At 48.5% G+C, this 24,823-nt stretch overlaps 1 protein-coding gene across 4 annotated transcripts; it reads left to right on the top strand.

The window, feature by feature from the left end:
- The first annotated feature begins 1,488 nt into the window (after window positions 1–1,488).
- Window positions 1,489–23,760, top strand: rassf5 (Ras association domain family member 5). Of its 4 annotated transcripts, none has more exons than XM_084706178.1 (6): window positions 1,489–2,344; window positions 12,307–12,443; window positions 20,844–20,951; window positions 21,045–21,321; window positions 21,432–21,547; window positions 21,651–23,760. In XM_084706178.1, the coding sequence occupies exons 1-6, from the start codon at window positions 1,549–1,551 to the stop codon at window positions 21,792–21,794; spliced, it is 1,578 nt and encodes a 525-aa protein (XP_084562304.1). In that variant the 5' UTR covers window positions 1,489–1,548; the 3' UTR covers window positions 21,795–23,760. The 4 variants fall into 4 exon arrangements, with proteins under 4 accessions (XP_084562304.1, XP_084562305.1, XP_084562306.1 ...); XM_084706180.1 differs by lacking the exon at window positions 1,489–2,344 and adding an exon at window positions 7,275–7,321; XM_084706181.1 differs by lacking the exons at window positions 1,489–2,344; window positions 12,307–12,443 and adding an exon at window positions 15,470–16,100.
- The last annotated feature ends 1,063 nt before the right edge of the window (window positions 23,761–24,823 follow it).

The raw sequence follows: 24,823 nt of genomic DNA on the forward strand, positions 1-24,823 counted from the left end.
CTTTTTTTTGTTAATATTGTTCTTTTGTTTGTTGGTGGGGCAGGAAAGAGATATATGCTCTACTACCTTAGCAAAACTTACAGTCCATACAGCCCTCATTATCTTAGTTAGTGTTATTGTATTTTTAATGGAGTGCCAGAGTGATGGATGTTCTGGCAACTCCTCCGTACTCCTCCCTGTGGTGTCCGACCAGTTACTGACCTTGTTTCCTCCAGTCACCCTCTGTGTGAAAGACTCTTATTGACTTGTTAACTTTATTATTATTGACTCAAGGCTCTCTTCTGCTGACTAGCTGGACGATCTGATAAGGTTGCAGAAGAGTAATAAAAAGAATGCCTCATGCCCAGTCAATACCATCTGATCCCTGACTACAACCAACACTCCACTGGAGACATTCAGCCTGAAGTATTACAATCAGTATTACAAGTGTATACAGGTATGGTAGTATGAAATTGTATATTTACTCGTAATCGCTGTCTATCAGGAGCAGGACCCAGGATTAGAGTCAGCAGCTAGATATTATCTTAGTCTTCTGTTGTTCTCTGTATCTAGATTACCCAGCTCAACAGCTGATCACAAAGGGACCATAAAAGGCTTGTTGATCTGCTGCTGTGTATGTCATACAGTATATTAGTAAAAAGAAGAAATGGGAACCTCCAGTACTTGTCTATCCTTGACCTTCTGATGAAACTGGAGTGGGTGGGTGGGGAGAACCCAGGGAAAGTCACAAAGAAATGAAGGTCAACATCAGGGAACAACAACAACGTCAGCTAACAACAAAAGCACATGCATGACATCAGACACGGTTTAGTAATGATCTACATTATGTTTGATGAATATTCTGTTTCTTTTTAATTTAATTGATATTAAATGGCCACATCGTGGCTGAGAAAAAACAATAATACTGAGGGGTAAACACCGTTTGTATGAAAGTGAAAGTTATTTAAATGTAGTGTTGCTTCTGAGTGTATTCTTGGGTGGTTTCTGACGAGCAGGGAAAACATGTTTACTCTTGTCATTAGTTTTTAGTTTTTTTTTGTATTTCCACACAAAATGTAAACAAATGTGATTTACGTAAAGAGATCTGTATTTCCTTCCTTGCTTACTCCATGCAAGCTATTCGAGTTTTCCTCTCAGTCTTTTCTTGCTTTGATACAAGGTTTGGCCAAAGCACCATATTACCAGGATATTATCTTTATTTGAGTAGGTCTTCAGAAAAGAGGAAGCCAGCGCGGTGTAACGGTGCTTTTCGCCCAGAAGCATCGTAATTTTAGAAAAGCTACCATCAGAGCGGACACAATTCTTAAGACACAAACCACTACCATGAATTGGGAGGAGGAGTTTTGTGGAAGAGGCGACACATGTCTGTTATAGCATTTCAAATCAAGTCCGTATTCCATGAATTAGGCGCGTGGCCGTTTAAGTGAGCGCGCGTTTAGCCTTTAAAAGCTGTCACTTTCAGAGGCGCACGCTTGGCTCACGCTTCAAACTAGTTTACATTCACAGCACGGTCTGCTGTACACTACTCTTCACGTTGAGCACAGGGCAATGGCTTCAGTTAGTTTGGTAGGACAACATCCGTGTCCACATCGCCTCGATTCGGAACCGCAGCTTTTCCTCCCCAAACTTACGGCGACCGGGATAAAGAAATTCATTTTGCCGAGAAAATCTTCTTTAGAGAAGATGATGTTCAGGAAAAGCTCGGGATCGGGAGAGTGTGGTTCGGTAACGAATAAAGCAGTGACGGACTCGGCAGCATCAGTAGGGTCACTAAATGGCTCGTTTTCCCCAGCACAGCGAGACGACAAATCAAGGACAGGAGGAGAGCAAACCGTGAAAGGTTGCGGGATTCAGTCCGAGACGCCACGTAGCCCGGTCGGGGACACAGAGCACGGCACAGTTTGCGACAGCAGCAGCAGCAACAGCGAGAGAAGCACAACGGGGACGGAGGGGGAACGCACCGACCAAAGGTGCGACAATAACAGCAATGTCGAAAGTGACTCAAATCAAAATGCAGGTAGTCGGCGGGGGGGTTCACTGAAGAAGACTGCCATGAATGTAATATCAAGCACACCGGTTTCTAATGAACATAACGGAGCACAGTCACACATGTCCAACGGGAAACGTGCGTACCAAGCCAGCACTGGACATCATACTCCGTTGCAGCTGACACAGAGCAAGACCGGAGTCGTGAAGCTTGCGCGCACTGAGCCCCGTCGGAGAGAGGCCTGGTCCATCTTCGTAAGGACAGAAACGGGCCACCGATTTGAACCCAAGACCGTTACGCAGGACTGGTGCGATGCATGCAGCCGTCAAATCACTGCGCAGGCGCTGAAGTGTCAAAGTAAGTATACAGCCGTATGTTGAGCAGAAAAGAAAGCTTCTGTAACATCCACTTGTCCTCTTGTATCAGACGGGAGTGGTTATTGTCCTGTATAAGGACGGGGTATAAAACGAGACAGCGCTTGTTGCAGGAACTTGATAGGCAGATAGCCAGTTCATGTATAATTGTTGATTTGACTTTACAGTTTTTTGTGGATGTGGCATCTGGCGACTAAGCTAATAAGACTGTCTCAGACACACAGAAGCTGAATAACAAATTGCGTGTGTGTGTTTGAAGAGGGAGGAGAAAGCGCGTCAGTTACAGCATGACATTGCCAAGCATTCAGATGCAGAGTTGCAGCCAAAAGCTTCCTATGGAAACCCCATTATCTGCTCCTGCCAGCCTCCCTCTCGCTGTCTGCAGCGTGTGATTTGCTGCCTCAGCGTCCTTAGGGTGGGAACAGAGAGGCTTTGACACTGGTGTGTGTGTGTGTGTGTGTTCCAGCTGTATGTTTCATCTAAAGAGGGGTTTATGGGGATGTTTACAGGGGCATGTTGTTGCTTCTCATGGTTTCACAGTGTGTTTAGTGTGTGTGTCTGGAGGGGGAAGTGGCTCTCTCCTGTCCATCCTGCTACAGTGACCCCAGAGAGGTGTCTACTGTCTCAGTGAGGTCTCTACTGTGAGAGAGAGAGAGAGAGAGAGAGAGAGAGAGAGAGAGAGAGAGAGAGAGAGAGAGAGAGAGAGAGAGAGAGAGAGAGAGAGAGAGAGAGAGAGAGAGAGAGAGAGAGAGAGAGAGAGAGAGAGAGAGAGAGAGAGAGAGAGAGAGAGAGAGAGAGAGAGAGAGAGAGAGAGAGAGAGAGAGAGAGAGAGAGAGAGAGAGAGAGAGAGAGAGAGAGAGAGAGAGAGAGAGAGAGAGAGAGAGAGAGAGAGAGAGAGAGAGAGAGAGAGAGAGAGAGAGAGAGAGAGAGAGAGAGAGATGCTGAGCTGGCAGTGTGTCAGCACCTCTCATGGGGAGACTGCTGCGGCAGAGGAGGGAGGGAGGGAGGGAGGGAGGGAGGGAGGGAGGGAGGGAGGGAGGGAGGGAGGGAGGGAGGGAGGGAGGGAGGGAGGGAGGGAGGGAGGGAGGGAGGGAAATGATAGATGGACAGAACTGCTGGAGAAGTGTGAAAAGAGAGGGCGGGGCCACAGATGTGAAGTATTTGGAGCATCAGACCAAACGTTGAGCTGCGTCAGAGTGAAACACAGGCAGATAAGAGGAGACGACATGGGAAGGGCAGAGCGGAGGACAAGAGGAGGGAGAGAGCCAATATCAATATAACAATGGGCAGATGAGAAAGAGAGGGAGAGATATGGGAGGGGAAAGAGAGATGGAGGGGGAGAGATTGTTCAGTACTGCAGAGCTGATTTAGTGTCCCATCAGCAAGAGCTTACTAGAGCAAATATAGAGATTACTGGAGCAGTACACATACAGCTCGCACTCACACACACACACACACACACACACCATACTCCAGTCTATCCAACCCTTGTGAGCTTTTCGAGATGCATTTAGCACTTTGCAAGGTTTTGTACGGCCTCCTAAATTGAAAAATGGAGGTCATTTCTACCCTATGATACTAGTAATATGCTTGCCATTGTCTTCATAACATGTTGCTCCTCCACTCTGTGTTTGGTCTGGACTCCATATCCCTACACACACACACACACACACACACACACACACACACAGACACACACACACGAATCACAACCCAATCTCAGTACCTCAAATATGTCCAGTATAGTAAATGACAGAGGCTTTGTCGACCATAAACAAGTAAAAACACATCTTTCATTTTCTTTTCTTTACTTCTTTCTTTTTTTCTGCTTCAAAGCAAATTTCTCCCAAGCTTTTCGTTTCTCTTTCATTGTTTGTTTTAAATAGGCCGATGGTGGTTCCTCTGGGGCACCCTGATGTGATCTGCAAAAGGGAGACCAGTAGAGGCTACCTGGTCTAGTCTCCACATGCACCACCCTTATCTTGGTCCTTCTTCTTCCAGTTCTTCTTACTTCAAGTCTTAATGGAGGTGTTGTCGTGTCACGTTGGTACTGCCCCTGGAATCAGAATCACAATACGGAGGGACCCTCACATCCCCCGTACCCCTACCCCCACACACACACACACACACACACTCCTCCAGACTGCAGCTGTATGTAATATCTTCAGCAGACATGCAGCAGACATCCAGCATGTGTAAAATATATGACAGACGTGTAGAATATGTGTGACAGACTCTTAATAGCTCCTTATGTCTGTCTCCCTGACACTAATCTGTCTAATTTAGGATCCCCCATCCACCCTGTCCTCTCTCTCTCTCTCTCTCTCTCTCTCTCTCTCTCTCTCTCTCTCTCTCTCTCTCTCTCTCTCTCTCTCTCTGTGTCTCTCTCTCCCTGTCTCGGACTGCCAACAGCCTCGTAATCCCAGAGAAGCGTCTCCTGCAGTGAGATTACGGCCCAGGGTCGGAGTCAGTAGGATTATTGGCCGAGAGACAGTCAGACGTCAGATTAACATTCAGTTTAAGGTTTCAGAGGTCGTTGTCAAAGAAACATGCAGACAGACCTACACACACACACACACACGCAGTCTGACGTGGAATCTTCTCTGCTCTCGGGCTTGCCATGGCCTTGACAGAGGGGGTGATTGCTCTGGAGATCAGTTGTCTAGGATTTCACAATGTTACCAGCACTATCAGTAAAGACTATGTTTGGCGTGTTTCTTTCTTTTCTTTCTCTCTGTCTCTAGCTCACTGGGGTCAGACTCTGGTCATCGCATCCACTGTAAAATATGGAAGTGACATGCTGACAGAACAGCTAGGAGCTCTTTCACAAACCTACCCCATACAGACCTCAAGGAAAGATGCGTGTAGATGCAGTATGTTTTTATTCAGTCCGGGCCTCTCTTTACAAAGATCACTCATGTATCAAAGGACAAGTATTCTCTGAGTTCAGAACTGATTCCTAGATAGTCTCTCCTCAACCCTGGTCCACATGACCATATGTACCTTGTTGCTCTTGCTGTGCTCCTCTCACCCAGATGCCCATGTACGCCATACTCACTCGCCCTGCTGCCCTCCCTCCTACCTTACACAGTGCTGGCCTTGTCCTCTTCACCTCCTCGGCAGCTTGGCTGAGCTCTTCTCAAAGGCCCATTGACTGGGCCGGAGGAGGGAGAAGAAAGACCAGATGGAGCCAGGGTGCTAAATGGTTGTGAACATCCTGTGCTTACATGCCACGCTACACATGTTCAACACAACACACTCAGCACTTGCTGGCTCGATATGTCTGAGCCAAGCTAACCTGCGCGTGTGCGTGTGCGCGTTTGTGTGTGCGCGTGCAGCTCTCCTACGGATATGTAAGACAGAACTGTGGGGAGCTCTGCTCTGCTATATTTAGGGTGCCCTTGGTGAGTCCTAGGACAGCAGGGCTGACGAGCACACACACTAGCAGAGATCCATCGTGGATGCTCAGTCATTGGTGTTCAAAATACAGAGAGGAGCTGGGGTGGACATGACTGCAGTGTGTGTTCACTAGTCCTTCTCACAGGGCTGCAGTTTGTTTTGTCATACATGTGTGTGTGTGTGTGTGTGACTGAAGAGACCGGTACATCCTGTGTCTCCAACCTCATCAGGTTTAAAAGTAGGGCAGGAAAACTCCCAGCAGTCTGCTCCCTCTCCTCCAGCGCATATTAATAGCCAATGGACTGCGTATCGTACACAACAAGATACGCACTCTCTCCCTCACACTCTCTCCTCTCTCTCCCAGCTGGTGTGATGCATGTCATTTACACCAATAGGATTTCTTAGTCTCTGCATTGCTCTGTGGATGAATCACTTCCTATCACCAGTCTGTGTTTCACACAGAGCGAGAGAGAGAGAGAGAGAGAGAGAGAGAGAGAGAGAGAGAGAGAGAGAGAGAGAGAGAGAGAGAGAGAGAGAGAGAGAGAGAGAGAGAGAGAGAGAGAGAGAGGGTGGAAGTTGAGGACCCCTTTAGGAGACAAGATTCAGCACTGCAGTACTCTGGCTTATGTATGTGTGTTCTCCGGCCTACGACAGGTGTGTGAGCGAGGGAGGACAGAGTGGAAGACCTTGTGAATGAGAGAAGGAGGGAGACAGGGAAACAGGAGGGATGAGCCTGTTTGTAATTTGGAGTCTCTGTCTCTTTAAGCTGGCTGTTTGTTAGCTACTGCAGAGTGTGTGGGTGCTGCAGTAGAGCCGCACAGAGCAGGGCTAGAGAGAACCAGCGAGAGAGAACCGGATGACAGGAGAACGCGGACTTCGCCAGACGCTGAACAAGTGAATGAAAACTAGAGGGAGAGAAAGGAGAGAAGCCGACAGCCAGCGTGAGGGCGGGAGCCGCGTGTACCAGGGGAGCACTCGAACCGGGGACGGCGCCGAGGAGACAAGCGAGGGACCCGAGGAGGAGTGAGGGTAGGGGTACGGACGAGGTCTTCCGGTGGAGGGGTGGCAGAGCGAGCGGAGAGGGGGCTGTTGGTTCGGAGCGTGGCACCGGTGGCAGAGTGGCTGCGCTGGGATGGAGGAGGGGGGCACTGGGGGAGCTGGCGCCTGGGCAGCCCCCAGAGGGAGAGGGGCAGCCGGGCTCTGGAGCGGAGGGGCAGCGAAGGCCAGGACTACAGGCACAGGATGTTGCCCCCCGGATGGTGCCAGGCCCCGGGCCGGCAGATAGCGACGCTGCTGCCAGGGCAGGGGGTGGAGGACGGGGAGGCGGGTGAGGGGGTGGTCAGAGGGTTCTTCAGCCAGCTCTCCTTCCGCCTGGGGGAGGCAGGGAGGCAGGTGGAGGAGGACGAGGAGGGCGAGGGGGCAGTGGGCAGCGCGTGTTTCGGCCAGGTCTCCAGGCGCCTGGGCCGTCTGCTGCGGCGGCTGCCCAAGTCTCGCTCCTGGAGCGACGGCCTGCGGATGCTCCGACGGACCTCCTCCAGCGGATCTCTGCTCGCCTCCTCAGGTACGGAGGGATGGAGGGACGAGGAGGAAAGAGATGAACTGGGCAGAGTGGTAGAGAGAGACATGGAGAGAAATGCAGAGAAAGGACACTAACAGTAGGAGTTCATGAGAGAGATGAAAAGGAGAGGGCAGGGCCCCCGGATAGAGAGATATTAAAGATGAGATCTAGAGAGCAAGAGAGCGAGAGGGGGAACATAACAGAATTGGAGGGCTTAGATAAGCAGATAAAAGCTCATGGCTGCTCCTCTGGTTGGCCTCCACCTTTTACAGTGTTGCTCTTTGTCTATGTACAGTTTTGCCCCCTCCCTCGCTCGCCCTCTGTCTCTCTGCTGAGCTATTGTGTCTGTGTGTGTGTGTGTGTGTGTGTGTGTTAATAGAGTAAGCCACTTGCTGCAGACTGGCAGTCAACAGCAGAACTCTCCAGTAGAAATGGCAGTAGACACACACACAGACACACAGACACACACAGACAGACAGCCTTCAGTATATCACGGCCCCTTCAGATTTCTGTGCTTAAGGGAATATCCTGAGAGTAATTCATATGAGTGTTTGTAGATTCTGTAGTGGGAATATGAGCTGAGAGTTGCCTGTTTAGGAGTCTGAGATGCTGTTAGAAATCGATCGTGCCTTGGTTTGTTTCTCCCTAAGAAGCCCCACATCTTCTCTGGGCTGATGAGTACAGCATGTAACTGGAGGAGAAGGGGCTGCAGCTCCACGCTGGGAGGCAGGAGACTGATGAGTGGAAAATGGCTGAATACTGCAGACTTGTTATTGATCAGTCCACATAGTAACGAGAGATGGATGAAGTGGGTAAGAAGAGGCCCAGTTGTGTGTGTGTGGGGGGGGGGGGGGACAGATAAGACCCTGACCAAACATGATTTAGGGAACAGCTGTTCATGTGCAGCTGACCTCATGTGATGATGTCACACCTCCTCCAGCACTGCCATTTCACTCAGAGCCCAGATCAACTAAGAAAGGAAGAAATCCTTTACAGAGAGAAGAAGATAAGAAGGAAACAGGTTTTTGTTGAGGACACATGCTCATGTTTTCTTTGGCATGGTTAAGCAGGTCAGTGAACAAGGTGATCATCCTGGTTTGTGTGTGTGTGTGTGCCTACATGGATGTGGGTGCATTTGATGTGTGTGGTTGTGTGTTTGCAAAGTAACTGTCAGATGTGTGTGCGTGCGTGTGTGTGTGTGTGTGAGTCAGCACACAGTTTGCGTCAGTTCCTTGGCAGTTTCCTAGTGGGTCTTATATCAGAAGGGGAGGAGAAAGAGGAGGGAGAGGAAGGAGGATAAAGAAGGAGAAGGAAGAGGAGGAAGGGTATGTACTGCAGCAGAGATGGTGGGCCAGGGGGACAGTCAAGGTCACAGCCAGCTCTTGAAAGCAGCCTCGCTAGAACCCAGCAAAAACCCTGCTGACACACACAGAACCTGAAAGACAAGAGGGAAGGAAGGAGAGAGCGAGGTTAACAAGCAGAGAAGAGAGAAGGACAGTAGTACAGTCAGCAGGAGAAAGGGCAGAGGTCCTGGTTACTGTCCCTGAACTGAAGACAGACAGAAAGCGAGAGAGAAAGAAGAAGGGATGTGATGTAGAGAGAAACAGAGGTTTCAGAGATTCCCTCAGAAGCTCTAGAAAGCCCCATGAGGTAACCCTGGTCCTGATTTAACCACGGTTCTGCAGAAGTTCTCCAAAAAGTTCCCTGTGTGTGTGTGTGTGTGTGTGTGTGTGCGCGCGTGTGTGTGTGTGAAGGGGGTGTACAATTTGACCAGCTTAAGGTCATCATGTGGCCTCTCTGGAATGCTGACAAACAGGTCCTTTTCATTTGGGCTCTAATATGGGAGAGATGAGTGGCAACACAGAAACACAAACACGCACACACGAACGGACCATGTGTTAATACAGCACATTTCTGTTCTCTAATCTGAGAGGGCAAGACACATGATGAAGTTCAGAACCACAAACAAACATCAGCGTCATCACTCACCTGAGTCAGGGGATCCAGTATGGCCACTACCTCTCGTCTCTGTTGTCCCAACAGCTTTTCACGTCACAAAGGGTACTGTAGTGTTTACTCAGAACGAAGGGAAAGGAAAGTACAGCAGATAAGAGTGAAGTGCTAACACGCTTTTTTTTTTTTTTTATCCTCTTCCAGTCGGACTGCATTTCCCTGAGGAGCTTTCCAACTGCCAAGTCTCTGCTTCTGAGAAACTCCTGGGAAACACCTTTTTGTGCTCTTTTCTTCTTATTTCCTCGTTTGTCCTTTTTATTTTCCTTTTGCGGCCTCTACTCTTCTCAACTACATTTTTATTGATATTTCCTGTTTACCATATTGAAAAGGGATCCACTAACTATACAATAGATAGCAACAACCCCAGGAACCGTCCTTAACTCTAACAGAAGAAAAAAACAGTATTCTCTTCCTGGGACACAGTTTTTCTTGGTAAATACAGGACAGAATAGGTAAACAGACTGCTCTAACATGGACTTACAAGGTGACCCTGTCTCTTAGTGGAACTCTGCATTTACAGTTGGTTGTTCAGCATGGCGGGGGTGGGGGGGGGCATCCTGGGATCAATGTCTTTGACTACGCTTGGCTAGACAACCACTGTCTCATTAATGCAGTTAGAGAACATGGTGTCACCACATCCCTCTCTTCTCTCTCTGTCCTCTTCTCCTTTTCTTCTTTCCCCCTCATTCATTTCAGCCTCTCTTTTCATGTCTCTTCTTTCTTTTTTCATCTCTCCATTCTCGGTTCATTTTACTCTAGTTATTTTGTTCCAATCCACCCCCCTCCTCTCCACTTGCATCCCACTGGCGTTCAAGGAGACGTAAAATCTTCTCATCTCTGCCTTGGCGTCTGTATCCAGAGAAGCTTGCTGGCTGGCCTGTCGGGGGGGGGGGACGGACGGACGGACTAAGGATTCAGACAGAGGAGGATGGGTGTTGACAAGCCTGTAGACTGGGGGGGTTAGGGGTGGGGGGGTACAGGTGGTTAAATGAGGGCAGCAGACGTGTTCATCATGAGGGCAGATGGAGAGACAGACTGACGGAGCGATGACTGGAAGATGGAGCGGGGCTGATTGGGTCTGGGTGGGGTTAGGGTAGGGGATGAAGACCAGGGGGTGAGGGTATTTATATAGTCATTAGGGGCCGTTAAGTGTTCCCTGAGCGTCTTACAGAGGGTTAGGGGGGCTTTGGGGGCCTCTAATCCCCTAGTCTGTATGGACCAGTTAACTGTGTCCCCTTCTGCTCTGGTGAGACACATGCTAACACACACACACACACACGTGCATGCAGCCATGTGGATCCAGCGCTCTGAGCTGTGTTCACCTGTGTTCAGGCTGCTGTTCTTCAGATGAAGGGTAGTTATTTGTTTCTTACTGTACTTTAGTCAGGTAACCCAGATACATGACTCTGCACACCTACTAGCAGTACACCCCACGAGAGAGAGAGATTGAGATGGTGTGTGTGTGTGTGTGTGTGTGTGTGTGTGTGTGTTATCAGTGTGGGAATGAGGTGTGCTCCTTGAGTTGTCCTGCCCAGTTGACAGCGGTGTATCAGAGACAGGAAGAGGAAGGGCACAACATTTCACATCTGCCAGATATCCCATGCTCCTCACTGACGTCATGACAACCACTCCTCCCGATGGATGGATGGATGCAGGCAGGGAGAGGATGAAGACAGGGGAGGGAGAGGAGGAAGACAGGGGAGGGAGAGGAGGAAGACAGGGGAGGGAGAGGACAGAGAGAGGGTATGGACATGCTAGTCAGGTCAGGGATAGGGGTAGGAGAGGTTTTGTATGGACAGAATGATTGAAGAATGACAAGAGAGGATGGGAGCGTCTCTCTCCCCTGACTGGGTTTCCTGTCCCTCTGTGTTAGTTTTGGCCTGTTTCCCTCTTCTCTCCTTCAGTGAGCCATGTCTATCTCTCCCAACCCTCTCCCCACCCTCTTTAGCTCCCTCTCCTCCCTGGCTGTTGACCCAATAGAGATTTGAACACGGTTGAAAACTAGTTATTTCTTGAGCTCAACTTCTCGAGCACCTCCAGTCCTCCTCAGTCTGCCGTGTCCCCCACAAGGAGAACACAGACCTCTTTCTCTGTCACATCGGCCAGGAAGGCTTCTCCACAGACAGGCTTGTTGCCTTGGTTACTGGGCTGCTGCAGCTGTTTTTCCTTTCTGTGTGTGTGTGTGTGTGTTCTATAGTGTGTAAATGGATTGTATAGTATTGTTGGGATGGTTGTCTGTGCTCTGACAAAAGAGAGGACAGGAGCCAAAGTATTTGAAGCTGATGACACCCATTATGTTATTGTTTTCCTCAGGGCCTTTTTCTCTGGTGATGAGTGATTTTCTTTCTACTCTCCCATTGGTTCAGTAAATGGACCAGACAATGTGAGACAGGAAGTCAGAAGAGTTACTGTGTATTTCAGTTGAAGCCTCAGGGTTTGACTGCTGACAGTATTTTTGGAATAAACAAACCCCTTGGCTTCTTTAAAGGGACATTGAAACAGTTGTTTTTCTGAAAGTGGTTGTCATGTTTGGGTGGTTTGGGAAATACCCTCATAGTATTTTAACAATAGGGGTCATTCTAGGACATTTGAGCACCATCTAGTGGTTTCTTTTGGGAAAGCAAAGCATCAGAAACATAAATATATAGCTCTGATCATCTCTACTATACTGTAGATCTTTCGGTGTCTTTTAAACTCAAAGAAACATCTCATCCAAATAATGTGTGTAGTTTACAGTGAGTACTTCAGTCAGCAGCTAGTATTCTGAAGGCTAGCTAAAAAAAAATACACTTTTTAATGTTCCCGATTACTCTTTCCATCTGTAGCCACTAGAGTGCACTAGATGTGCATAAGAACTCTGCTACTATTTCTAAATTAGCAGTAATCAGTTGTTTGTGCAGGTGTGTGTGTGGGGGCGGGGGTGCCTTCTGGATGTACTATTTCCTGTCTTATTGGTACGTCTGTATGCCCATCAGACTGCAGCTACACCTGTCACTTGGAGTGCCGAGACCAGGTACAGCTGGAATGTAACCAGAGGGACAAGAAACCTGAGGAAACTCCATCTCCAACTCCATCTCCCAGCAGCCACCACTCCTCACCTCCTCAAGACAAGGTGAGACAGGTCTGATACCAGTTGCATGTTGTCAATAAAGTTGTAGTTTGGTGTGTATTGTATTTAATATAGAGCCTCTGCAGAATCTCTCCCCCAGGTTATTGCATAACAGCCTGTACTCATCCCTCGCTCCCTTCTTCTTCCTCTCTGTCACTTGTTATTCATTTATTCAGTCAGTTGTTTATTTGGAAACAAACTGTTCCCTGAGCATCTGTCGCTTGTGTTTCCCTACTTACCTCTCCTTTATCCCCTTGCCTCCACCACCCCTCCTCTCCTACACCCCATCTCCTCTACCACCTCTACTTTCCTCCACCACCTCTAATCTCCTTTTTCTGCACTTCTTTTCGTCATCAGATTGTAATCTCTGCATCACCATGCCACAATACTATCTTTGTGATGAGAGAGAGAGAGAGAGAGAGAGAGAGAGAGAGAGAGAGAGAGAGAGAGAGAGAGAGAGAGAGAGAGAGAGAGAGAGAGAGAGAGAGAGAGAGAGAGAGAGAGAGAGAGAGAGAGAGAGAGAGAGAGAGAGAGAGAGAGAGAGAGAGAGAGAGAGAGAGAGAGAGAGAGAGAGAGAGAGAGAGAGAGAGAGAGAGAGAGAGAGAGAGAGAGAGAGAGAGAGAGAGAGAGAGAGAGAGAGAGAGAGAGAGAGAGAGAGAGAGAGAGAGAGAGAGAGAGAGAGAGAGAGAGAGAGAGAGAGAGAGAGAGAGAGAGAGACCCAGCAGGCCAAGGAGCTAGCTACTGATGCCAAGCCCACAGGCCAGCTAACAAAGAATTTTGCTTCCATGCCAGGTACTACAGTACTACCAGCACACACGTGCGTACACACACACACACACACTGCAATCTGCTCTCAGCCGTGCTGGGTGTGGGTGACAGATAAAGAGCCAGAGGAGATAGAAAGCAGAAAGTCAGGGAGGGAGTGCTTGTGTGAGGAAGTGACCTTGTGTTTAAAGAGGGGTGGACATTTAAAAGAATGCCCAGAGTCTCTCTCTGTCACAGACTGAGAACAGCCACAGGCACCAAACACTGGACGCTGCTTGACACAGTATAGGAATGTCCAGTAGTGGATTGTTATTGACTCTGGGCTACAGTGTGGAGACACTCTCAGTTGGCCTACAGGAGCCGGACAGAGCTACCACTGCTGACTAGAGGAGGGGTGACGGGTCATCATTTCATGCCTCTCTTCCTCCTTCTCTCCCTCCCTGAGTCTCCTGCCCCCTCTAACTCGCACTCACTTAATCTCTTTCTCTAACACTCAATCTGGATCCCTCTCTCTCTCTCTCGTTCCCTCTCTCTCTTTTCTCATAAAGCTCCCATTTGTGCTTACACCAGCAGAGATTGATTCCTTTTTGTGCCAATACGTTGACACAGGAGCTCAGACCCCCATTGGGGGAGCTTCAGATCGGTCAATGAGACCCCCCCCCCCCACACACACACACACACACACACACACACACACACACACACACACACACACACGCGCGCGCACGCACGCACGCACGCACGCACGCACCCACCACCACCAGCCTTCATCCACCCCACGCCCCCTCCGGGCACTGTCCCCCGTCCACAGGGCTAAGGTGGACGGAGCTGCAGGCTGTGATCCGTCATTGTCTGACACTGACCCGACAGGCAGATGGACAGATGGATCGCTATGGTTACAGAGAGAGAGAGAGAGAGAGAGAGAGAGAGAGAGCGAGGGATAGGAGGCTTGTGTGTAACTGTGTTCCAGTCAGAGACCAGCAGGGCCTGATGAGAGGGCTGTGAATCTTTTAAAGGTGTTCATCAACTCAGACACCCTAGCTTCTCGTATGTCCGCATCACGCACACACTCACACACACAAACAGATGCACAGTCATTATTTAGCTGTAGGTTTTCCATGGGGCATTAGATGGTCATGGCTGGTTGGATCAAGAGCAGGTTAGAGGTCAGCGTGTAGGGCTGAAGGAAAGGTTAGAGGTCAAGGTCATCTCTGACCTAAGGGCGATGACATTATGTCTGTGTGCTGCTTCGACGTTTTCCTCCCGGGCGTGGACTCTCTGTGTCAGCTGAACTGTGCCTTTCATGACCGCTCCATGTTGACGTTTCGATGAGACTGACTTCAGTGTGAACTGTGGTATCCCTGCACAGGAGTGTACGGATCGAGGGGTGCTCAGTGGCTTCTTCCTTGCGTTCTCTATGGAGGGACAGAGGTGTGGCAGAAGCTGCTGTATAGCAGAGAGGATGGTCGCAGTGCAGGGAGGTGTAACAGGGAGCAGAGAGGAGCTAAAGGGAACAGAGCAGACATCTTGCTGAAGAGTCTGCCTATTGCCACTGCTAATCAGGTGGTGTTATGTAAAATAAGAGCTGTGAGACCTAATCTTTTTCTCTGTCTCTCTCTGTCTCTCTCTGTCTCTCTCTCTCTCTCTCTCTCTCTCGAAGTGGCTGTGCTGTGTGGGGTGCGGTAGCTTGCAGGAAGAGAGGGAGAGGAGGGGGAGGGTGCTCGTAGGCTCATAACACACTCAACGCAGATGGTTGAGCAAGGCTGAGGGGGAGAGAGAGGAAGAGAGTGTAATGAGTGCAATAGAAGCATGAGAGGGAGGGGCTAGAGGGAGAGAGAGAGAGAGAGTGGGAGGCATGTGTTTCTCCGGCAGTCTCTCTGTAAGCGGGGAACAGAAGACGAGATACTAGCCACCGTCTGTTGCTGAAGCCAAGAGCTCCGTCGTCGAGCTAACCACCAAGGACGAATACTCACACCACACACGCCACAGAAGACGTCACTGCAGCCTGGACGCGCTGACCTGAGCCGGGGCTACCTGTGTGTGAGTGGTTGTGAGCAAGAGAGAGGGAGAGAGCGAGAGAGGGAGAGAGGGAGAGAGGGAGAGAGGGAGAGAGGGAGAGAGGGAGAGAGGGAGAGAGAGAGAGAGAGAGAGGGAGAGGGAGAGGGAGAGGGAGAGGGAGAGGGAGAGGGAGCCTCAGTTCTGGGTTGTGTCATCAGCTGATCAGCCCACAGAGCTGGAGGGCACGAGGGGGTGAGAGGGCGGGAATGTGTGTGTTGTGTTCTGAGATGGACAGGGTCATTTGAGACCAGTCTGTAATCTGACTCGGTGATACAGGTGTGTGTGTTTGCGTGGATGCTCATGCGTGTAGACACGCGCCTTTCGCCGTCCGCGCACATGCGTAGCTGTGCTTGCGACACCGGTGTCAAAACACACACACGCAACAGGAGGAAGTGACACCTCTCTGCTCGCTCTCGGATTTCCTGAATCTTCTATATTGGCACGACGAACCCTGAATCTGAGCTGACCTCTCTCATCCTCGCCCTGCCCCCCGTCCGCTCCCCCCCCCGCTCCCGGACTGCCAGGCCTCTGCTCTGGAGGAGAGAACAAAGATCAGCGCCAGGACTGTGAGCGTTGGCTGGATGCCTCTACGGACCGAGGAGCTTTCCCCGTCGAGGACCGCACACTCTCCAAACTTCCTGTAGACGCTCTCGCCCGCTGGCGAGGAGCGGCCCTGTGTGAGCGCTCTCCATGACGGTCAGCAACGTGGCCACTCCGTCCATGACCAGCAGCAACAGCATGAGCAGCGGGTACTGCAGCCAGGATGAGGAAGGAGACGACTTCACCTTCTTCACGGCCAAGAACACCTTCTTTCAGCAGGCCAAGCAGGCGCTGAAGGTACCAGCACAGGGGACAGGGGGGTGACCAGGTGTTCCAGCGGGGGTGGAGGCAGTGGGGGAAGGATGGGAGGGGCAGTATGGTAGTGGAACAGTCAGTCAATTGTGTGCCGTGTCCTGTGTTGTGTAGAGAAAGGAGAAGTAGAGGGAGGAAGTTTGCTACACTGAGTGTGCGTGCATGTGTGTATCTGAGAGACAGACAGACCGTATCCGTATTGTTAGCAGGTTCTATCCCCTCAGGCTTCCCTCTTCGCCAGGCTGCATGTGTGCCCAGACCTGACTAGCTCTGGCTAGGGACGGGACTAGATCACTTCTAGTCTTAGGCCTCGGGCTGAGTTGGCCTGTACGAACACTTTGTACAAAACAGGAACACATCTGAGCACCACATTGTTCATTATAATTGGAGGATTAGAGCTTTACTTCTAGTTGGTCAAGTTTACATTTCACTTCAGATATGCTGAAAACAATTCCTCATTATCCAGAATTTGTGTTTTGCAGCACAGGTAGGTTCAGAAGCAAGGCGCACAGAGAGAGAGAGACATGAAGCTTAGAATCATATTCTTCACTTCACGTGGGAGAGGTTTTTCGTAGTAACAGACCTGATAATGGCTGTTTTACTTTAAATAGCTGAAGATTTTGAAGGTTACCATGACAACTGAGGGTTTATTCTACTCCCATGAGCATAAACACTACTGTGCTCGTTTATCATACAAATGCACTTGTACACACACACACACACACCTGTCACACAACAACAATGTGACATGCTCAATACCATAGTTCAGTAGCTTCAGAAGATGGGTAGTGTAGCAAACATGTAAACAGTAGTTTGCTAACTTGGTGAATGACCCATGGTATGTGTTATAGCATTTACACACAAAAACACATACAGAGAGAGAGAGAGATAGTTCCTTTTCCTCTCCTAATCACAAACACATACATACAGAGAGGGAGATAGTTCCTTTTCCTCTCCTAATCACAAACAAATTCTAGATAAGAATTTGTTTCTAATTACGAGAGGCAAAGGAACTATGACTTCTCCAATGCACACAAACACACTCCTCAACTAACATTTTCCTAACATAAGTGGTTGCAGTGTGGTGTCTGGTTCGGAAAGAGCATCATCTATAAATTATTTAAGAGCACTCATCAGTGTGCAGAGTTTGGGTTGCCAGTTTGTGAAGCCAGTGAGGTGATGGGTTTGGTGTGGATGCAAGGTTGGAGACTCTGTTAGAGACTACGGGGTTAATGAGACATGGCCCGGTCAGCACAGTAACACTATAGTACGGTTCACTGAACATAAATGTATTGTGGTGCACAGTGAGACACATGGTCTGTAACTTCAATGGCCAGGATTTTTGTCGTTGTTAGAAAACCACTGTGCTGCTCGCTAACGTGGGAACACTTAAAGCAGACATGCAAAGCTTTGAGTGCTGCCCTCACAGGAAGGAACTGGGTCTACTAGGCTGTCTCTCTGACAGACTTTATCTCTCTTTATCTCTCACACCATCTCTTTCTCTCTCTCCATCTCTATGTCTTCCTTTCTGCCTCTCTCTCTCTCCCTGTCTCTATCAATCTGTCTATCTCTGTTCTGGTGTGTCTCATGGACAGCGGATGAGGGGGGATTCCTTGTATTGTTTATTAATGATCTCCAGAGCTCAGTGTCTAGCTCCAGACATGCCAGGCAGCTGTACTGGAAGATGCTTACGTGTGTGTGTGTGTGTGTGTGTGTGTGTGTGTGTGTTTGTGGGCCCGTTTGAGCTTCTCTCTGCTCTTTGATACAGTAGAAATACATTAGTGTTTACAATAGTATTATAAAATTGAAACATATGCACTCACTCACTCCCACAGACAGTATAAACACCGGGGGAGCTGAAACGGTAGAGAAAAGGTGTGGGTGGGTGTGCGTAGGCAAGCGTGCACCATCGGGTTTGCAGCTTTTGCACCTGTGGTGCACCATAGACTACCTTTTTGGTAGCGAATAAGGCAGATAATTGGTGTGCACGCACGCATGTGTGTGCGCGTGAGAGAGAGCTATGAAAATGAATCAAGGGACCTCATTTTGATTTTCTCACCCGACATTTGGCCCTCTAACAGTCAGCAAATGTAACAAAAAGCGTGTGTCTGACTGCTGCAGTGTATCTATTTGCATATCCTGCTCATCCCAGGGATATTGAGTGGCATATTTTTGAAGTAGGTTTAAAATGCACAGTAATGTATTTACATGTACAGTAAAAACTGTGAAATGAATCTGCCTCAACTGAAAAGGAAATGGAAATGAAACGTTGGTTATAGCTTCCGTTTTAGAATTTATGATCGATGCTTCATGTTATTCTCACTTCATCTCTCATGTCTCTGTCTCTGTCTCTGTCTCTCTCTCTGTCTCTCTCTCTCTCTCTCTCCCTCTGCTCATCTCCCTCTGCTCATCTCCCTCTGCTCATCTCCCTCTGCTCATCTCCCTCCATATATCTGCTCATTAGTCTTCTAGCCCTAATTGTTCTGCTCTGACAGCTAATCTATAGGCATTCTATTTCCTACTCCTGTCCTCATATATATTTTTTCTCATATTCCCCCCCATCTCTTTCCATGTGTTTCCTTTGCAAGCTTTTCCCTTTCCACTATCTCCTGGCCTCTCCAAACTGAATGCTACTTGTTTACCATATGTCTTTCTCCTTTGCACACTTTCACACACTTTCAGGCTATCAGGATTGTAACCCTGTCTACCAATTATTTATACCATTGTGTATTCACTTAATCACCAATAATGTGTGTGCGTGGGGGGGTAATCTGGTTCTGCTCCAGAGTGCGTTTTTGGATCCAGGCCCAGGTATAAATCAGGGCCTGGGCCCGGGGCTGAGCCTGGGGCTGAGCCTGGGGCTGGGCCCAGGGCTGGGCCTGGGTGTGGGTGAAGTGTTGGGGCAGTATTTTCCTGCTCCATTGTCAACTGACCACTTTCACTGGTATGCAGGGAGGGGGAGAGGCAGCAGAGAGAGGGGACGGATATATTTAGCAGCTGAGACACAAACACAGGAATTCCTGCAAAGTTCTTTTCATTTGACATTTGTGAGTTCTAGAAGTACTAAGATGCTCTCACTGTGTCACTTTCCCTTGTACCACACATGCATACAGTACACACACGTCATATACCCTCTATTTGAATACAGGCGTGTGGAAACACCAGTGTCTCTGTCTACATTCAGGAAACCAGTGATGTCATCGGTAGCTTTGCCCCAATAGTTTTATGGACCAGTCCAATTTATTTTGTATCATGAATATAAAATTAAGAGGAAACTATGGTTAGGGGAAACGACCTTCCTCGCGAATGCATCAAAGAGTGATTTAAAGAGGATCCTTTATGCTGCTGGGGAGACTCTTTGTTGGTGGCATTTCATCATTTCTGCCTCCAGTCTCTCAGCATGGCTTCATCAGCTGCTGCCATACTGGATCTGGGGAAGGGGACTAGAATACAGAGAGTTTATCAGCTACGTAGAGCAGAGCAGGAGGGCAGGGAAGAGGAAAGTAGAGCAGGGTAGAAGAGGTTTGATGAGACGAAAGGGGAGTATCAAGCTATTCAAGAATGTCCTGTCTTTACTGATGTAAATAACACACAAACAAACACTAATACACACATACACAAAGGGTTATGTTCTGACTCCTCTATCTCCTTAGACTTGAATGTTGAATTTGATCAATTAGCTATATTAGCAACCGCCGAAGTGTGTTGAACTCTGTGTTGTTCAAGAGCTACAGCACTCCACATTACGTACACATTCATGCACACACATACATATTCACACATCCTGCTGAATGGAGCAGAGACTCTCTCTCTCTCTTTCATCACACCCTGAGGATTCCCATGCATTAATGATTTCCGCCCTGCATTCTCACTCTCTCTCACTCTCTCTCCCTTCTCCTCCTGTATCTCTCCCTCTCTTTTCCTCTCCCTAGCTCTCTTTCTGTCTCAATTACCACCATGTCCCCAGAAAATACGAATGAAAAGGAGGAAAAAAAGGAAAAGGAAAACACATTGTGCGATCTTGAGGATGCATCCCCACGTCTATAAATAACCCATGCCAACAGTGTGTTGCTAAGGCTGTCTCAACCGCCCTGTCTCCTCCGTTGCTGTCACCCCCTCCTCCCTGTCCTCCCTGTCCTCCCCCTCCTCCCTGTCCTCCCCGTGCTAACCTCCCCGCCCCCCCATGCACCAGGTTTCTATCGTGGCATGATGCGAGGGGTCACATTGTCAGTTTAAAATGGAAAGACGCCAATGTAGATGGAAGGAGAGGCAGAGGCAGATGGAGTCAGTCGGGGATGGAGGAAGGCTGTCAATGGGGCTGTGCCGGGGTGGTGACTGGATCTCGGCTTCATTCAGAAGAGTTCCTGCCTCCTGTGGAGCCCAGAGAACTGCAGGCTTGCGTAATCATGCCGGGGAGCGAGAGGGGGGGTGACATCCCTTCAGGCTCAGCAAAACTGTCCCAGCTAAGGAAAGGGGGACAGAGAAAGAGATGGGGGGGGGGGGGGGGAGGGAGAGATGTAGTCACGCAAACTTCTCTTGATATTAGATGTGACAAAGCTATGACCAGAGGGCAGAAGCACAGAGGGGAACTTCCTCTTTCCCTTGATATCCTACTGCTCGTTCAGAGAACACCCTCTGCTGTACGGAGTGAACACTGCAGGTGGGGCCACCATCTTAGTTTGGCTCTTTTTAAAGTCTGTCATGTGTCTTCCATCTCTGTTCGAGCAGAATGAGACAAAGGAGGAGGACAGAGGGACGAAGGCTCTTTCTGAGGAAGAGGTACGAGCCAGGATAGAGGAGTATAATGCTCAAATCTCCGAGAATGTCATGAAGCTGGTGAGTTGTGGGTTATGTTAAGTGGACTGCTTATTTATAGAAGATCAGAAAGCGTTTGAGGAGTGTTGATTTGTACATTGCTCTCTTTCCAAGGCTGACAATGGCTCATACACAGGCTTCATCAAAGTCCACCTGAGGCTGAGTCGACCAGTCACAGTACCCACTCTGGAAGAGGGTCTGCAGGGAGCAGGATCAAGGCTGAGTGACAAGCGGACATCTTTCTACTTGCCATGTGACTGCGTGAAGCAGCTGCACATCAGCTCTACCACCACAGTCAGGGAGGTCATCCAGGGCCTTCTGAAGAAGTTCATGGTGTTGGATAACCCTCGCAAGTTCGCCCTGTACAGACAGACACACAGGGACGGACAGGGTGAGCCATATCTCACACCCTCACCTCACACACCCGTCTTGTCCTATGTTTTATTGCACATGTTTGGAGTGTACATGTTCGTCTCCTCTAATTCCCGATTCCTTGTGTAGATCTGTTCCAGAAGCTTCCTGTGTGTGAGCGTCCTTTGTCCCTGAGGCTCATTGCAGGTCCAGATCCTGACAAGCTGAGCTTCATCCTCAAGGAGAACGAGACTGGAGAGGTGGAGGTGAGACCAACTGACTGACAAAGACACGCAAACATGCGCAGAAATACTCGCTTGCAAATAAATCCTACTCATCCAATAAATGTATCTCTCTCTCTCCTCTTAGTGGCATGCTTTCTCAGTTCCTGAGCTGCAGAACTTCCTGGTTATCCTGGAGAAGGAGGAGACTGAGCGTGTTCGGGTGGTTGAGCAGAAATACTCTGTGTATCGACAGAAACTACAGCAGGCGCTACGGCAACACAACCCCTAACCCCTCACCTATGACCTTAAAACTTCAACCCAGGGAGTTACTGACCCACCTTTCTATCCACGTTTCTACCCCCACCACCACTTCCCTTCTCTTATCCCACCCTTCCAAACCCATCCCTTTCCAGCCCAGTCAATGACTTAACACTGACTCACAACCCCCTACCACCCCTCCCCTCACCACCACCACCCCCCATGAAGAGGAGAGGGGAAGATGGCTTGAGAGGAAAGCTATGGTGTGTGTCTGGGGAGACCAGAGGCACAGTGATTAACTCTTAGGGAGGGTCTGATGGCTTGATCTTGATGTGATGATGTTTCTTAAGGTTTCTGCTGCTGCTGCTGCTGCTACTGCAAGTGTTACTTAAGCATGAGTCTTACCCTTTGTACTCCCTTCTCCCACTCTCCTGCACATATTCTGGGGTAAATGGATGGCATCATCTTGAACACGCTTATTAAAATGTTGATTTCATAGATGCTTATGACACAACCTCTCATGTCCCCTGCATGCCTTACTGTCTGTCTGGGGTTGGGGGTCAGGATTTTAACATACAACAGTAGTCTATTCACATACTATTATACTGAGACTATAGGCTCAGGAGAATTCAGGAGCATGATGGCCAACAATATTTACAGGACAGTTGTACCCACTGTAATCTCATATCTCTGGTAACGCACTGAAATATCAATGCTGTTTTACTCAGGCTCCCTCACCCTACCTGTGATCTGTGTTAACTTGTGTAGGAGCATTAACTCGCATCATAGATGCCCTGTGTTTATCTGACCACAGTCACCTAGTTCCAGACATTGGCAAACTATTCTGTAAACCATCTTCAAATGGCCCTTTGCATGAAACAGCTGCCTTTACTGTGAATCCACTGTCCATCTTTAACTCTAATCCTGACCTTTGACCCCTAACTGTAACACCTACCCCATTCTCTAACTGGTGTGGTCCTAGGCATGGTCACCGATCCATGCCCGTCAAATGTTTGAAGCCTGCTATTGTGTAGAAAACATGAACCTGGCTTTTAGGAGACTCAGTTTAACAAGAGCAGCCATGGGGCATGTGGTGTACATTTGTAAGCATGAATCTGGAGCCCAGGATTCAGCACATACTGTACCCTGATGGTATCTTTTTCAGAACTACACTTAGTTGTTGCTATTTGAATGTGAATGACTTAAGAGGGATGTGAAAGGGATTTTACCAAAGCTCAGAGAGACTGGAGAGATGTCTGATTGGAAAAATAATGTTTTGTACAATAAACCAACTTCTGTTTTGCACATATGGATGTAGGCCATGGTTTGGGCCACACATCAGAAAAATCTGAATCAATCAACAAACTCAATTATAATGTACCAATGACTTAATTTTTGTGTGAAAGATCTACTGTATATATGTGTATTTATATATATGATGAAATGAAGGGGATGGATTGGTTTGTGTAAATACAGTGTGTAGGTGTGTGTCTGTCTCTCTAAGAATCCTGGATCCCTCAGAGACCCTTACTGTCTCTCCTTCACCTCAGCCCCCCTGCCCAGCCCCTCTGCCCAGCCCCTCTGCCCAGCCCCTCTGCCCAGCCCCTCTGCCCAGCCCCTCTGCCCAGCCCCTCTGCCCAGCCCCAACAATCACTGTCCATGCTTTTTCTCCTGGCAGTGCCTTTTGTTCCATGTAGCTGTGCGTGTGGTGTGCGTGCGGTGTGCGTGCGGTGTGCGTGCGGTGTGTGTGTGTGTTTTGGGGTTTATGTCCAAGTCCATTGAGAATTCAAGAGGAGTGTGTGTATGTGTCTTTGTCTGTGTGTTATTTATTTCATTGTTGGCACCCTTAACCCCAAAATGTCTAGGATGTGAATACTTAAAAGCTTTCCAGCGATCTTTTATTTCTTATTTTTCAAAGAATTTGATGTGTATAAAGAAATATGTAAAACTATAAGCAGATTTGAAGAATGAAATTAAAATGTCATCCCTTCACAATATTTTCTAGTCCTTTTTAATTGTCGCATTTTTCCACTCAAGTAAGAGTAAGTGTACGAAAGCTGGTTTGTTCCTAAACAAACCTCTTCCTCTTTCTGAATGGTTTGGTTGAACTGAAGTTTCCCTCAGTTATGAAACTTAAAATGGCTCGCAGTATCCAAAGTTCACAGTAGAAAGCAAACTTTACTCACTCACATTTCCAGTATAGTAGATTTTCACAGTAGTAGAGAAACTGACATGAAGGTAAATTCAGGTAAATTCTTAGTAATTTATTAACTCCAAATATAGATGTGTTCTACAATATGAGAATTCAGCCCCCATCTGCGGTAACATTAACTAATGGAGTGTACTAATTTAAAATGACCAATAGAGGGGGCTCTCAATCTGACTAAATACTTTTCTTAAGCACCACCTAACTGTCCCATTCTCAAGACAACAGCAGAGGGCAGTGCACCTGCCAGCTGTTATTTGTGTGTGTGTGGGCACGGTGGAGATTTAATGTTCAAATGACCTCAACCACTTCAGTTTCTTCTGTACTGTGCTGCCTTTAGACGGCAAATTAGTCTGATAGCAAATCTTTCCAAATTAGCATAGTTCGAGTAGATTCACACGTTTAAAAAAAGCAGTTGGTGTGTCTGTCTGTCAAGGTGCCCAAGACCTGATAAAGCAGAAACAGAAGCCAAGGCCGCATGTGTAGTCCCCTCCACACTTTTTTTTATCTAGATGGATCAATAGGCTATATCACTTTACATGCTACGTTCCCATTTTCGTCATTACTAAGTCTAAAACTCTTCTTCGTCTTTGACCTGCCTGTCACCCTGCCAAACTGACCATATGGGCCAGCAGCTGCTGAGAGGTCAGTCTGAAACTGTGTCACTATGTTTATATTTGGCCATAAATAAAGACCAACCCCACTTCACACCTCTGAAAGAAAGCTAAAATTAGCATGACCGCCTGCTTGCACCAATTTTTGTATCCCCTCCTGTCTCACTCTCTACTCGCTCACTATGGGTGACATGTGTTTTGTCTGGGTTATTGACCACACAGCAGAGCAGTGGTCCATAT

The sequence above is a fragment of the Hypomesus nipponensis genome, chromosome 9 (genome assembly GCF_054491055.1).
Source record: "Hypomesus nipponensis isolate SF chromosome 9, ASM5449105v1, whole genome shotgun sequence".
Lineage (NCBI taxonomy): Eukaryota > Metazoa > Chordata > Actinopteri > Osmeriformes > Osmeridae > Hypomesus > Hypomesus nipponensis.